This window comes from Callorhinus ursinus, unplaced genomic scaffold (assembly GCF_003265705.2).
Source record: "Callorhinus ursinus isolate GAN/ISIS: 27379988/994484 unplaced genomic scaffold, GSC_fseal_2.0 scaffold11, whole genome shotgun sequence".
Lineage (NCBI taxonomy): Eukaryota > Metazoa > Chordata > Mammalia > Carnivora > Otariidae > Callorhinus > Callorhinus ursinus.
In genome coordinates, this window is record NW_027397073.1 from 58,925,725 (window position 1) to 58,941,439 (window position 15,715).

Consider the following 15,715-nt stretch of genomic DNA (forward strand, 5'->3'; position numbering starts at 1 on the left):
AGGCGCCTCTCCCAGCTGTGGAAGTGGAGGGAAGCGCTCTATGTCCTGTGGGTCTGGGTTTGCCCGCTGCAGGTGTGGGAAGGGCAGGGCTTACTGACTGCCTGCTGGCCCAGTGGTGAGCCCGAGAGAGAGCATTTCTACACTGGGGATGAGACAGACGCTCATGTCAGCCCTGCCTTCCCATCTCGGGGGTGTCTTCTGGGGGTGCACAGACAACAAAGATGAATCGTTTAGCATTTCTTGTGGGATAATGAACTTGAGAGCTTCCTATGGGAGGAGTTGCACACTATGAGCTCTGTGACATAAAAATATGTGAAAGTACACATCGGTCCTCACCCTGCCCACCTGGCCATTTGCAGAGAGCAGTTCATCTTGCAAGAGCACGTCTTCCTCCTCTTCAAGGGTAGGGCAGCATTGTCCTTTGGTTTTTACGTTCTCTGGGTGTTGTGTGGGCTAAAGGGTGACATGGGCTGTTCATCCGTGGGGCCAGGGGACAGAGGGAGTTCAAAATAACTGAGATAAAAAGAACTGAGTTGTGGGGTTTGGGGAACTATGAGACACATTAGCTGGAATACATCCTGAAGGTTCGGCTCAGAAATAGCAGCGGCATATTGATCTGGAATCCGAGAGCTAGTGTTTTAATTCTGTCGCCACCTCTTTGAACTCTGCACATCGATGTGCACGCTGCAGATAAAAGGCCTTTGGTGCTTTTGTTTCATTATGGCTCACAACCAGTGAAGGCCACTCTCCCTGGGATAGGAGACCTTCTGGAGAATGATGTTCTGATGAGTGTCACCAGCCGGGGCCCCTATTGCTCCACATTTGCAGGAACTGTCCTCTAAGCATGGGGGCCGGGGAGGGGGGGGCCGGTGCAGCGTGAGAAGGGATAAAAAGAATTCAGATTGCCAGTTGATATTTCAAATCTAATTTTGTATTTCAGTGTAAAGAAAAGCACATTTCTCTTTTTCAACATTTCCTCCTTGATCTTTAGGCTTTTAGACACCTTTAACAGAAGAGAACCATATCAGTATTTTTTTCTTCTTGGGCTATGTCGTTTCCCGTTCACATATAGATTGCATGATCCTTTCCGATGAGCATGTGTCGAGGATGACATCTCTGTGTCAATCGTTTGTGAATCCTGTGTCTCCTTGCCTTGCCACCCCTCTAGCAACTAGCTCAAAGCAGAGCTAGTTGCTTTGTTCTAGTACATTCTACTTCCTGGGCAGTTTCCTGATTTTACCTTATACCTCTTCCTTTGAAATTTCCATTTCTACCATCATATTTTTTAATTTCTAAGGTCAGTCTTATTCATTGAATAATCTTCTAAAATAGTATCCTGCTCTTTTTTTGTATGGGTATAAACATTTGGTATTTCTTAGCTGAGTGTTTATTTTTGATAGATTAAAATGTGCCCCAAAAGGTCTGTTAGCACTGGAACTTGTGGGCTGTTGCAACATGGCTTTTAGCTGGGGGATTGCATGTGTCAGGGTCTGCAGGATCTTCCCTCTTATTCAGAGGGGACTCTGCACTTCTTCTGTCTGGCTTCACACGGGGCAATGTGTGAGCTGCATCTCAAGGCCCCAAGCCTAGCCCTGTCTGATACAGGTTTCCTGGAGATTCAATTTCCACCTTTTCTTGAAATGCAGAAGAGTCCATCCTCTGGTTTTGTGGTCAGGGGCACCAAGCGTATTTTTCTGTGCAGCCTTTCAACAGTTACTGCTGCTTTCAGCCTTGTTCTCCAATTCTTGATGCGTTCAGGGATTCTGTGGCATGAATTGTCTTGCTTCTCCATGGCTCTCCTCCCTGGTGGCCCTCAAGGTTCCAGCTTCTTCTTTCCCAGTGACTGACTACTAGGCCACATGCTTTTCATTGACATCACTTGTCTGGTGTCTCATCTCCTATCTGTTTGACCTTATGAATTTGTGTCTTTTATTCCTTAAGCCATTTGACAAAGTTGTTTGGAGGGAGTGGATAGAAATGCATGTATTTGCCAAATGGCCAACAGACACATGAAAAAGTGCTCAACATCGCTCGGCATCAGGGAAATCCAAATCAAAACCTCAATGAGATACCACCTCACACCCGTCAGAATGGCTAAAATTAACAAGTCAGGAAACGACAGATGTTGGCGGGGATGCGGAGAAAGGGGAACCCTCCTACACTGTTGGTGGGACTGCAAGCTGGAGCAGCCCCTCTGGAAAACAGTATGGAGGTTCCTCAAACAGTTGAAAATGGAGCTACCATACGATCCAGCAATTGCACTACTGGGTATTTACCCCAAAGATACAAATATAGGGATCCAAAGGGGTATATGTGCACCCCGATGTTTATGGCAGCAATGTCCACAATAGCCAAACTGTGGAAAGAGCCAAGATGTCCATCGACAGATGAATGGATAAGGAAGATGTGGTATATTTACACAATGGAATATTATGCAGCCATCAAAAGGAATGAGATCTTGCCATTTGCAACGACGTGGATGGAACTGGAGGGTGTTATGCTGAGTGAAATAAGTCAATCAGAGAAAGACATGTATCCTATGACCTCACTGATATGAGGAATTCTTAATCTCAGGAAACAAACTGAGGGTTGCTGGAGTGGTGGGGGGTGGGAGGGATGGGGTGGCTGGGTGATAGACATTGGGGAGTGTATGTGCTACGGTGAGCACTGTGAATTGTGCAAGACTGTTGAATCACAGATCTGTACCTCTGAAACAAACAATACATTGTATGTTAAAAAGAAGAAGAAGAAGAAGATAGCAGGAGGGGAAGAATGAAGGGGCGGAAATCAGAGGGGGAGCCGAACCATGAGTGATGATGGACTCTGAAAAACAAACTGAGGGTTCTAGAGGGGAGGAGGGGTGGGAGGATGGGTTAGCCTGGTGATGGGCATTAAAGAGGGCACGTTCTGCATGGAGCACTGGGTGTTATATGCAAACAATAAATCATGGAACACTAAAAATAAATAAATAAATAAATCATTAAAAAAAAGAAATGCATGTATTTGATTTCCAATGTATAATAGACCTCTATCCTAATCAGCTTTAAAGAATTATTTAACAGAAAGTGCATTGAGATGAGACCTTTTTATAATTAAGCAGAACTGGAGGTTATTATGCAGCCATAAGATTCTGAAGAGCAAATGTTAGAAATGCAGACATTAGAATTCATAAGTCTTACTGGGTGATACCTAGAAAAATAGATTACATAGTTTTTGAGTGCTAAGGTTTTGAACAAAAGCAGTTCTATCTCTACCAAAACAATGCAGTGTGTTACCATACTTCTCCTCTAGACCCCTTGAAAATTTTTCGAATTTCTGGAGACACATATATTGTGAACATGTGATTTCTAGGTTAATTATTGTATATATGTGGGCCATGTTTCTAAAGCTTATTTTTACCATAGTTCTTTCCTTTCTACGAAAGCAGTACAATTTCCTTGTAGAAAATACTGGTAAGAAATAGAAGAAAATATCCTCTCCTACTCCTACCAATGAGAAGTAACTTCTCCTGTCATCTGGTTCTATGTTTATACTAGGTTAGAACTGATACCCTTGGTCTTCATGGCTGTGTATCCTCATTCTTTTCCAGGATACCGGGGTTGGGAAATCAAGCATCGTGTGTCGATTTGTGCAGGATCACTTTGACCACAACATCAGCCCAACCATTGGGTAAGTTCCTGTATGTTCTTCTCTTTCACATTTCTTCCTTCCAAAACACCAAGAGGTCACTTTGTGCCTGAGCCTTCAAGCTGTTTTCACCCCAGCCAGTGAGAATCTATCCCAACTGTAAAGACTTTGTGACAGAAATGCAGTGACTTTTAGGCAGGATGTCTGGGCTTACTGTCCCTGTTAATAATTCTTTTTTCCTAGCTGACTGTCCTCTTGGGCTTCAGCCTAAGACCATCTCCTTGATCTCCAAGAGCATTACTCTGCAAATCACGTCGGCTTTATTTCCAGGTGGAAGATGAGACACAGGACAAATCCCTGAAGGTCGAGCTTTAAGTTGCCTGCCAGTAAACCTGGAAATACTGTCCACTCACACAGCACAGTTGTCCAGAGTCTGTGGGGCAGATGGCTTTTCCTTTCTAGATTAATTGAGTGTTAGCATTTCCATTCTTATGCTTGGGGAGGGGAGGTGGACTGTTCACTTCTGAGACCCCAACCTTAGAATATAGGGACATTTTCCTATTCCATTTTCCCCTTTCCTACAGATGCTTTTGCCAGATGTGCTTTGCTGTGCCATTTTGCAGGTGCTTGCTTTTTCACTCTCTTAGAACTTGGCCTCACTAAATTTTCTCCCTGAAGATATCATGCTCTTTGCAGAGAGCAAAGGTTTTATTTTCTTCAGAAGGGAAAGAATGTGTGTCTGTATTTTGGCCACACTGTAGGATTGATTGATGAGCACAGGGGTGATTGTCTCTATCACTTGTAAGTGGAGAAGATTCATAGCAGGGCATAAGTAGATGCTCCAGCAGTTGGTTGATAGGCCAGTGGCTGGAGTGGGGTAGGTGAGAAAATCACTACATTTTATAGTTAAAAGTGGCTTAAAGAAACATGTTCATGGGCACCTGGGTGGCTCAGTTGGTTGGGCGACTGCCTTCGGCTCAGGTCATGATCCTGGAGTCCCAGGATCGAGTCCTGCATCAGGCTCCCTGCTCGTTGGGCAGTCTGCTTCTCCCTTTGACTCTCCCCCCTCTCATGTGCTCTCTCTCTCATTCTCTCTCTCAAATAAATAAATAAAATCTTAAAAAAAAAGAAACATGTGCACAAAAAATATGCATCAAGAACAAGTTAGCTGTGTCCATTTCATGGATGCTGGATCAGACAGGGGAAGTAGCAGCAGTTGGAGTATTCTCATTTTGTATTGGTTCCTGGAGCACTAATTTCCTGTAGGGTGACGTGAAGAGGATCAGATGATATACTATATGCGGTGGGTTGAGTTATAAGAGAGGACCCCCGAGTTTAGGGAACCCAAATCTTTTATAATGGGCAGTAAACATGTCTGTGCTTTGCTCCAGAGGGAGACCTTGTTTCTCCCTTCCAAGACTATTTGCCTCTAAGAGGTGGATCTTTTGGGTCACAGCATCTTGGCTGAAGCAAGTCATAATGCCAGTCCAGATTCAAGGGAGGGGAAATAAATCACACCTCATGGTGGGAGGCGATCATTCAGAGGGGGAGCCGTATGGATCATTGGTACCCGTTTTGGAGACAATCAGTCAAACCCTGTTGACCCTGCTTTGTCTAAGAAATGCATTGTGGTGGTTTTGGGCTTTTAAAAAATTATGTATTATATTCTTTATATTGCATAGATATATTATTATTATGTATATGTATTATTATATATATATGTATATATAAACAGAGTTTCCACTCTCTGTATGTTATCTTCATTTTTCCTGTAAACCTAATACTTCTCCAAAAATAGTCCATTAATTAAAAAATTATGTATTCATTCCTCAAATTATAATGCTCATTATGAAAAATTCAGACCATACATAAAAATGTAAAATAAAAATTGAAGTCAGAGGATTTTACTAGCTCTCTGATCCCATTTTCTTCAATTTACATCACCAATATTTAGAGTCCAAAGTACATACTTAACATGCTTTTTATAAGTATTTTCTATGTTTAGGCAGGTGTACAAATATATAATTTCTAAAACCAAAAATGGCATCATATTCTACCTGCCATGCCACAACATGCATTCTCCATCCTCTGCCTTATTTTTCTTTCATGAATACGAATTTCTTAGAAGACAAAATAAAAGGAACACTTTACTGTATATTTCCTTGACAGAGTCAAGAGTAAAGTCTAATTTTTCTGATTATAGAAGTTCATATTCACTCTAAAAAAACAGAATTTATAAAAATTGGAATCATAATATACATACAGTTTTTTATCCTGTTTTCTTCTTAATATATTTTGAACATTTTCTTATAATGTCACATAATCTTTAGAAACATGATGGGAATACTATTTTCTCTTTTTATAAAAGTATTATATCCTAATAAAAAATTGAAAATGAAGAAAACTGTGAAGAAAATATAAAAACCACCTATAATCTGGGGCTCCAGGGTGGCTCAGTTGGTTAAATGTCTGCCTTGGGCTCAGATCATGATCCCGGGGCTGGGATGGAGCCCCGCTTTGGGGAGCCTGCTTCTCCCTCTCCCCCCTGCTTATGCTCTATCTCTTGCTATCGCTCTCAAATAAATAAACAAAATCTTAATAAGAAAAAACAAACTGCCCATAATCTGCCTTCTGGAGTAGCTACCATAAATATCTAGTATATCTTCTTCCAGAGTTTTTGCTATGTGTATATAAAATCTTTAGTAATTCAACATTATATTATGAATTCCATGTTACTAAATGTTCTTTAAAAACAAGGATTTTCCCCCCGGTTTTATGGAGATATAATTGACATATATCATTATATAAAAAAGCAGTGATTTTGGGGGCACCTGGGTGGCTCAGTCAGTTAAGTGTCTGACTCTTGGTTTCAAATCAGGTCATGATCTCAGGGTCATGGGATTAAGCCCCGTGTTGGGCTCTGCATTCAGCGTGGAGTCTGCTTGTCCCTTTCCCTCTGTTCCTCCCCTGCCCTCTCTCTCCTCAATCTCTCTCTCTCAAATAAATAAATAAAAACTTTTTTTTAAAAGCAATGATTTTTAATGGCTCTATTTTCCATTTAAGTCACTGAGGTTTTTTATAATTTTTTTGTTTACTTTTTAAATAATGTATGATGTATATCCTGGGGCATAAATATTTGCACGTACCTCTGATTATTTCATTGGGTTAAATTCACAGCATTGGAATAGTTCAGTCAAAGAATATGAACATATTTAAGGCTCTTGATGGATATTGCCAAATTGTTTTTCAGAAATGTTGTCCTTATTTTTCTGTACACTTACTAGCTTTAGGTCTTGAAACATTTTTGTAGATATGATTTTGAATTGTTATTTTCCGCCAAACTTCAAACTTAAGCATTTTCTCAGACCTTAAAATTTCTTCATAAACATAATGTTAAGTGACTGTAAATTCTGTGCTGTTCTGCTTTCTGTCTACATTCCTCACTTTTCTTCTGGAGTCAAGGTTGGGATGGGCTCTTCCATTCTTTTTTTTTTTTTTTTTTTAAGATTTTATTTATTCATTCATGAGAGAGATGGGGGGGGAGAGAGAGAGAGAGAGAGAGAAGCAGAGGGAGAAGCAGGCTCCCACGGAGCAGGGAGCCCGATGCGGGACTCGATCCCAGGACCCTGGGATCATGACCTGAGCCGAAGGCAGACGCTTAACCATCTGAGCCACCCAGGCGCCCGGGCTCTTCCATTCTTATCTGTTGTCCTTTCCTGATACAGTTCAATTGCCCAATTAAAAAACCCACTCAAAATTTATCCTCTCTTATGATTTTGAAAAAAGTGTTTCCAGACTCCAGCTTCAGAAAACTAAAGCTAGCAGGAACAAACGTATTTCTTGGAAGGTGTTATATACAGACTGCAGTGCTCATCCTCCAGCTGCTGGGTTCAGTGCACTGGGACTCTTGCTTATAGATGAGGTTTGTTTAGCCTGCACAGTGCTTTAAAATTTTTAAGCCAGTAATGGAGAATCAGGAGATTTTTACATAATAAACCTGCATTTCTGGCTTCTTTTAAAAAATCAGTAGACTTGGCTTAGGGGGTGCACATGCCCACATGGCAGGAGCCAGCTGGACCCGAGCCTTGGGTGCTCTGTGTGGGTGGGCGGGCTCTCTCCTTTCCACAGTGCTCCCGCTGTTTACTGTTACTATTATTTTTATCACTATGACTTTTACACCTAGTCCGCTTGGCTCATTTATATGGTTGCTGCCTGGTCCCGTAGACATTTGAGTTCAGGCCCCAGGCCCAGAGCCTTTTTCACTGTAATGCTGCTGACTCCAAGAATCAGAGCAGCGAGGTGACTTTTTGAGGCACACACAGCCATGAGCGGCGAACTGATGACTCAGACCAAGTGAGTCCACTTTCAAAGTCCACCCTTGTTCTTCCCACTGTGATCAAACTGCCACTGGGGAAAGGCCACGGCCTGTAAAATATCATTGTTTCAGCATCGAAAGAGTTCATTCTTATCGTCTTCTGTGACTCACAATGAAAAATCTTGGCTTTGCTATTCAAGCAGATTGTGTTGACATCTTGAACATATATGTGTGTGTGTGTGTGTGTGTGTGTGTATGTGTGTGTCCCTTTCTGTTTCGACTTTTACAAGGTAATTGTGTTACTTCTATGCCAGATTTTGGTTCCCACAGATAACGAAGTCAGTTCAGCATTGCCAAGGCTCCCCCCCTCCACCACTCTGGAAGGTAATCTGTAGAGAGGAAAAGATGCTTGAGGTTCTTAAAATTGAATGTTAGCAAAACTGTTAAAAAAAAAAAAACAACCAAACAACCAAAAGAACAAGGATTGTCAGTCGTCATTTCAAATATTAGTCGTCTTTTTTTCTAGTGGCAGGAAATGAGGAACAGAGAGGGGTGTGTACATGAGTGTGTGTGTGTGTGTGTGTGTGTGTGTATGTGATCTGCATGACGACTATACTAAAGCTGTTCCTCGCAGACTTACTGTGTATCAAGCAGGAATTTCACAGGTATCATTCCCTCATTTGACCCTACAACAGCCCCCAGATACTGGTTCTGTTTCTCAGATGAGGAAACTGAGGGGCTATCTAAACACTCATTCTACCTTGCTGGAAGCGAGGGCAGGCCTCTGCATTTTGTTCCTGACTGTGCTGATAGACTCTTTGACCATGGACAAGGCAGTCTTTTGGGACTCAGATTTCCACCCCCTTATCTGTAGAGTGAAGAGGTTGGCCTGGATATTTCATATTTTTTTCCATCTCTAAAAGTCTCTGGTTCTAAGATTTTAAAGGCATGAACTTAGTTTTCTAAGCCTGAGAACTTTTTAAGGGCAGGGTTGATATATTATTTATCCTAGTGCCTAGAATTTATTGGGAATGAATGAAAATCTGGCCTATATCAAAGTAAAAACAAAACCAAAGGTGTTTACGGAAAAATTCTCTAAACAAAGCTAAAGGCCAAAGGTTAAACCAGAAAAAATATTATTTAAAATATACTATTACAAAAGATTAGTGTAAAATACTCAAGTGAATAAGAAAAACCAAAAAGTGGGCAAAGGTCACAAATTAAATATTTACTAAAGAAAAATGCAAGTGAACAATAAACACTAAAATGACATTCAAAGTTATAAGAAGCATAATAAAAATGGGAACGACATATCATTTCTCCTTATCATACTGGAAAAGATTTGAAAGATCAGGATTGGCTGGGGAGAAGGACATCTCCTACATTGGGTGTGTAGGTCATCTTCTACATTGGGTGTCATCTCCTACATGGGTGTGTAGGTTGGTCCCACCCAGAGTGGCATGTCTGTTTCTAAGGAAATAGTTGTATAAGGACACAAAAATATAAGTACAAAGACACTCATTTAGGGGCGCCTGGGTGGCTCAGTTGGTTAAGCAACTGCCTTCGGCTCAGGTCATGATCCTGGAGTCCCGGGATCAAGTCCCACATCGGGCTCCCTGCTCGGCAGGGAGTCTGCTTCTCCCTCTGACCCTCTTCCCTCACGTGCTCTCTATCTCTCATTCTCTCTCAAATAAATAAATAAAATCTTTTTAAAAAAAAAAGATACTCATTTAATCATCATCATAATAGTGGAAAATAGGTGACCAAAATGCCCATCAGTGGGGTAGTGAATAAAGCCATAACATGGTGTAGAATATTTAGTCATTTTAGATGTTGTTGATCTGTATTCACAGAAATGGAAAGATATCCATGATACATCGAGTGGAGGGAAAACAAAATGAATGTAGAGTATGATTAATTACGGATGTAAACACTGTATAAACATAATTTGGAAGGATATATACCAACTTATTAGCAGTGATTGTGGCTCGGTGGTGACATGACGATTGATTTCTATTTCCTCCTTTGCTTTCATTTTTTGAATTTCTTTTTTGGGATGTCCGTATATTGCTTTTGTAATGGGAAAAGTAATAAAGACATTTCCATTTATGGAATATATTTACTCCTATCAGTAGTCTGTGTATATTTTAAGCACTTTAAAAGAAATAAAGTGTCATGGGACAGTTGTGGTTTTGATAATATTGGGTCATATCACTTAGAAACTGCTTAGAATTTCCATTTAGTGCAATCGTAGGTTGATAAATAGAACTGTTAACTTTTGGGGTTGTACGAGTATATTGTGAGGGTTGTGTGGGAATTGCAGGGACATATGTTTTTCTACTTGGGACTTGTGTAGTTTGCCTCTTAGTCTTGGGGAAAAGTAGGAGAAGTTGAGGAAACATTACTGGGATGGGTGCTGAGTGATGTAGGGCTGTACTGTGTGCTGGATGGTGGGTCAGCTGGGCCATAGGAAACAGGGTAGACAGCCTGATACCTTACCCCTAAAAACTCTACTGTGCCTCTCCTGAGAATAAGAACATAGTGAGGATACCATTATCACACCTAGAAAATTAATTTTTAAAAAATATTTTATTTATTTGAGAGAGAAAGAGGAAGAGAGAGGGTGGGGGAGGAGCAGAGGGAAAGGGACAAGCAGACTCCACGCTGAGTGTGGAGCCCAATGAGGGGCTTGATCCCCAACCCTGAGATCATGACCTGTGCTGAAACCAAGAGTCGGACTCTTAACCGACTGAGCCACCCAGGTGCCCCTAGAAAATTAATTTTGATTCAATGATAGTATCTCACATATAGTCTCAATTTAAATTTCCCCAGTTGTCCTCAAAATGTCATCTAAAGATTTTTCCCTCCTAATTCCAGATGTATCCAAGGGGCATTTGGTTGTTTTATCTCTTTCTTCTCTCTTAATTTAGCTTCTAAAACAATCTTCCTGCCTTTTGTTTTGTTTGCTTTTCATGACTTTGACTTACTTGAAGCATTCGGGCCAGTTGTCTCGTAGAATGCTCTACATTCTGGATTTGCCTGATCTGTTTCTTATGATTACATTCAGGTGAACTGGTTTTGGCCAGAATGCTGCAGAGATGATGTATGTGCTTCTTATTCCATCACATAAGGAGGCTTATCATGTCTGGTTGTCCCACTGTTGGGGAGACCCACTAGTTTTTAATGAATGGGAAGCTTTATCTCACAGAAAAAAGAAGTCAAGGGTATAAACTTTCCAACATATTGTATATTTACGTCTTTCATGAACACAAAGAAAATGTTTATTAACAGGAAATATACAAAAAAAAAGGAAGTGTCAAGTGTTTCACTATCTACTGAGAGTTTCAAATCCTTTTCTTTTTTTTTTTTTAATGGAGAAAACGTAAATATTTGGTAAACCACCAACCTTTATCCCTGCATGTATAAAAGCAGGGTGGGAATGAGATATGGTATTCTATTAGTTGCTACTAGGTTGGATGCATAGCACGGGTGCATATGGAAGGCAGTTTTCTGTGTGTGCCATCACAAGGCCCACACTGTGATGTGGGCTGCCCTGTCCATCCTTCATTGTTGTAATAATATGTTTTTAAAATCTTAGGTTTTATTTTCTTTCCTGAGATTTGGGGCTATTATCTTAGAACAATTGAGCATACTATCTTAGGACGGTGTTTTTGGAAGCACAGTGCTTTGAATTCATTCTTGGCTTTTTAAAAAATTTTTCCTTCCCTAAACCTCCAGTTGGACTAACAAAAAATGCAGAATATTTTCTTCTGGCTGACAGGACTCTAGCAGCCCTTCTTTCCTCTTAGTGGTCCGCCAGGAGGGAGCTTTTGGAGTCTTGCTGAGGCAAGATGAACTTGTGTGAAACAGGAGTCTTTGTGAAGACTGTAGGGGCGCCTGGTAACATGGAGATTTTGATTCTCTTTTTCAGGGCATCTTTTATGACCAAAACTGTGCCTTGTGGAAATGAGCTTCATAAGTTCCTCATCTGGGACACTGCTGGGCAGGAACGGGTAAGTGTACGGGTTGTTGGCTTGCTAAGGAAAATACTGAGCCCAGTTCCCGAAGGTTTCTTTGTATTTGGCAAGACTCTTGGTTGCAAGTGACAGAAACCCAGCTTCAGTGATTTAATCAAAAAAGGAAATGGGTTCTTCCACTGTGTGAAAAATGTATGGGGTGGCCCTCCTGAGATAGGGCCAAGTTCATCAAGTCCCCCAAATGTATTGTCAGAGGCACCCGGCTCTATTCCTGTTTCTCTCCTTGCTTCCCTCTAGACTGGCTTCATTTTTAGGCAGACTCACTTCCTTCCCTTCCCCAGGGGTGGCAAGGATGGCTCCATCAGTGACTCCAGGCCTGCATTCTGCCACCTGAGCAGTCCCACGGATGACGGTACCTCTTTTCCGCGAGTTGTGCCCCGTGTCTCAGCACCTGGTTTGGTCATGTGTCCCACTCCTGAACTTGACACTGTGTAGTAGCGTTCATGGGGGATTTGGCACTCTTATTTGTAGGGCCTGGTAATACACTTTACCCCTAAAGGTAGGGGCTGCCATCAGCCACATTGGTTGGAAGTCTGGTAGGCTTAGTTACCCAAGGAAAACATGGGTTCTCTTACTGGAAAATGGGGCAATGGACGTTGGGTTAGCAGAAAGAGCCAATGACTTGTCTCATTCTTCATTCCTTTTATTTGCCAAAAATATTGATGGGGAAGATTATTTAAGAAGCTCGTGTTTTTAGATTTCAAAAAGTGAAATAATACCAGCACAGACTGACTATAACAGGTTATTCGTGTAATCACTAGCGTGTATATTATCAAAGTCGAAAGGGGTGGGCAGGATAAGTGACACACAGGGATAACCACTAGCTTGCCTTCACTGGGGGCTTCCAGCCTGCTCAAAACTGTCATCAGAGCTAATGATTATGGAGTAAAATAGGTTGAGCTTCCCCTTGTCTGATCCAAGCTCACGTGTCACCTTCTCCACTTACCCTATTCAAATGTCAACACTACCCCTTCTTCCGTCCCGGCTCCACTCACTTCCTTTTTCTCCATAGCTCTTACCACCTTCTAATATGTTATTGAATTCCATTATTGATTATCTCTCTCTCAAAGGAAGAGAATCCAGGGTTCAGGATAATGCATGCTTTTCCTTATCAGCTCCTAACAAGTCAAGTGTGTGTTTCTGTAACTTTCATTTTATACAAGTCCCCATTCTAGCAGTTGTAGATTAAGGCTACTGGGGTTTTAAAGATGTCTTTCTTCTTAATCAGGACAAATCTTCTGGCCTACAAATGCTAACCTCATTAGAACGTCTTCTATTTTGCTGCTAAGTTGAGAGCACAGACTTGTACACACAAAGCCATTACTTAGAGCACCTCTTTAACTCTGTTAGTCCGCTGTGCCTGCTGACCTCCGAAATGAGAAGGCGGATCCTAGGAGAAAATGTATACTCAGGAATCTCATCTTTACATAGCTTCCTCTTTACCTACTATGTATGTATATTTGTAGTATGTAGATCTGCCAGGTTTTTGGGGTTTGGGGTTTGGTTTTTTGGTTGTTATGTAAACTTAAGCAGAGAGGTTTTCTTGCTCCCATTTTTACTTTTGGTCATGAAATAGTTGCTTTTGCAGCCACTGTTAATGAGCACCAGTCAATTTTACCAATAGCTAGCTTAGTATTAGCAGTACTACTGCTTCTCCTATTGGCGGATATTTCCCGAGGGCTAGCTATGTTCCACGCAGTGTTCTCATGCCTTCCGTGTACTAACTAACACACTTAGTCCTCTTGCAGCACTCTGACCTGGGGACTATTTTTAGCCCTCTTTATAAGTGAGGTCACGGAAGGACGGACTGGTTAAGTAACTTGCTCAAGATCACACAGCCCATTAGGCCAAAAGCTGAAATCTGAATCCAGCAGTCTGGGTCCTGAGCTTTGCTTTGTAGTTTTGTTCTGCTAGAAAAATCACACAAAAGCCATGCAGCCAAGAGTAAAATTATCCAAAATCCCACCACCCAGCTATCTCCACTGTTTTTTAAATTTAGTTTTTAAATTGAAGGATAATTGACATACAATATTAGCTTCAGGTGTACATCGTAGTGATTTGATATTTTTATACATTATGAAATGATCCCCACAATAAGTCTTATTTCCGCTATTGACATTAGATGACCATTCTTCAGATATCTCACTCTGTGTGTGTTGGTAACTTCATATCAAAGGGCTCAGGGTTCTTTATAACTTGCTGTTTTCATGTGGTAATAACAGTGTTTCTGAAGAGAGATTTCTATATGATCTAAACGGAGTATTTGACATCTCCTTACCTATTCTGATAAAATATTCAAGTAGGTGACTGCTTTTGATGAAATTTGGTCCTCTAAAGTGACTACTGTAGTTTGTAGCTTGCTCCCTGACCATCTCAAAGCAAAATAGCAATAGAAAATTTTTCGTATGACCATATTTCTAATAATTCTAATTGCTTTTCCTAAAATTGGATTTTTAGAGGTGATAGACATCTGTGCCTGTATTGCTGTCTGTCATTTTAAAAGCATAGTATTATATATGTTATTATATTATACATATTATATTATGCATTATATATATTATATATTATTGTATCAGTGTTATGTGTATTATTAGTAGTATCTACTATGATAATTTTTAGTATTAGGTGTGCAAGGCCAAGTCCACACTAGTGCTTCGGGGAGGAGGGACTGACTTTTGGCTGAGGACTTCAGGTGGATGCTTTTTAGAATCTAGATTTGTGGAAAGCATGTGAGAAATGTCTGCACAGCTTTTGTGGTCATTGATCGCTCTAACCGTCGAAGGCCTGACTTCGTTATCCTTAGGCCGTCCTTGTCTGCTGTCCCTCCGTGCAGTCTCGCATCTCTCCAGGGATGGCAATTTCTCAGTCATTTTGGCAGCTTTTTGCTGGATTTAATCATGCTTGTAATGACATTGCCTAATGTTGGAGCTAAAAATACCTTCCCTGCTGCTGCATGTACCTACTGCTGTTTGTTCTGTCTCATTAATTGCTGGAGTCCAGCGCACTTTATTATCCCTCCTTATCTTTGTAGGAATTGGCTACTGTTCTTCTTAGTCTTCACAATTTTAAACAAACAAAATCTCTTTGGATTTATGGTTTGATAATATAAAGACATAGATTTCTGTGTCCTCAAAGGGGGATAATGCTCAGTGCAGTGCTTAGCATGTGTTAATTACTCAGTGTTTGTTTACTTGTGGAACTATCGAACCACTTCTGCCTAGCATACACAATATTCATTCTGGACTACATTTGTGGCACAAATTCATACTCTTGAGAACTCACTCTCCCATCTGAGCACTGGAAAGGTAAAAGGAGTCCTCTCTTCCTCCCTCTCTTTGTAGAAGAGAGTGTTCATTCTTGATATGCTGTCTTAATTATGCTTTTCATTCAACCACATATGATGAACATCCTATGATCCTTTCAATGGCAAACGGTAATCCATAGACTGCCTCTGTAAAAAAGTGTTTTCAAATTTAACCATTTTCAATTAAGCAAGTGATTGTTGGATCCAATTTGTTAGAAGCTTAACATTTTCAAGGTTTGTGCATTCAGTTTGTTGCTACCAAGAGGGGTATAGAGGGGGCAAGAGTGCCATTGGAGTGCCCGTGTTGTAGCGTTGGTGTGGGCTTTTGGGGGTTTTCATCTGTCCTCTCGGAATGAGTTGTTGTCCTGGTTTCTGCTTTGTGTGGAGCTATGAGGAGAACTCAGCAGTGGGTCAGCAGACGCCCTGGAAGGA

The 15,715-nt window shown here is 41.0% G+C and overlaps 1 protein-coding gene across 1 annotated transcript in view; it reads left to right on the plus strand.

Annotated features, from left to right (window-relative positions):
- Positions 1-15,715, plus strand: part of RAB31 (RAB31, member RAS oncogene family) — a 133,458-nt gene that overhangs the window by 51,228 nt on the left and 66,515 nt on the right. Inside the window, exons 2-3 of the mRNA XM_025886796.2 lie at positions 3,590-3,669; positions 11,874-11,955. Of these exons, the coding sequence (XP_025742581.1) occupies positions 3,590-3,669; positions 11,874-11,955 (162 nt within the window). The remainder of the gene's footprint in view (positions 1-3,589; positions 3,670-11,873; positions 11,956-15,715) is intronic.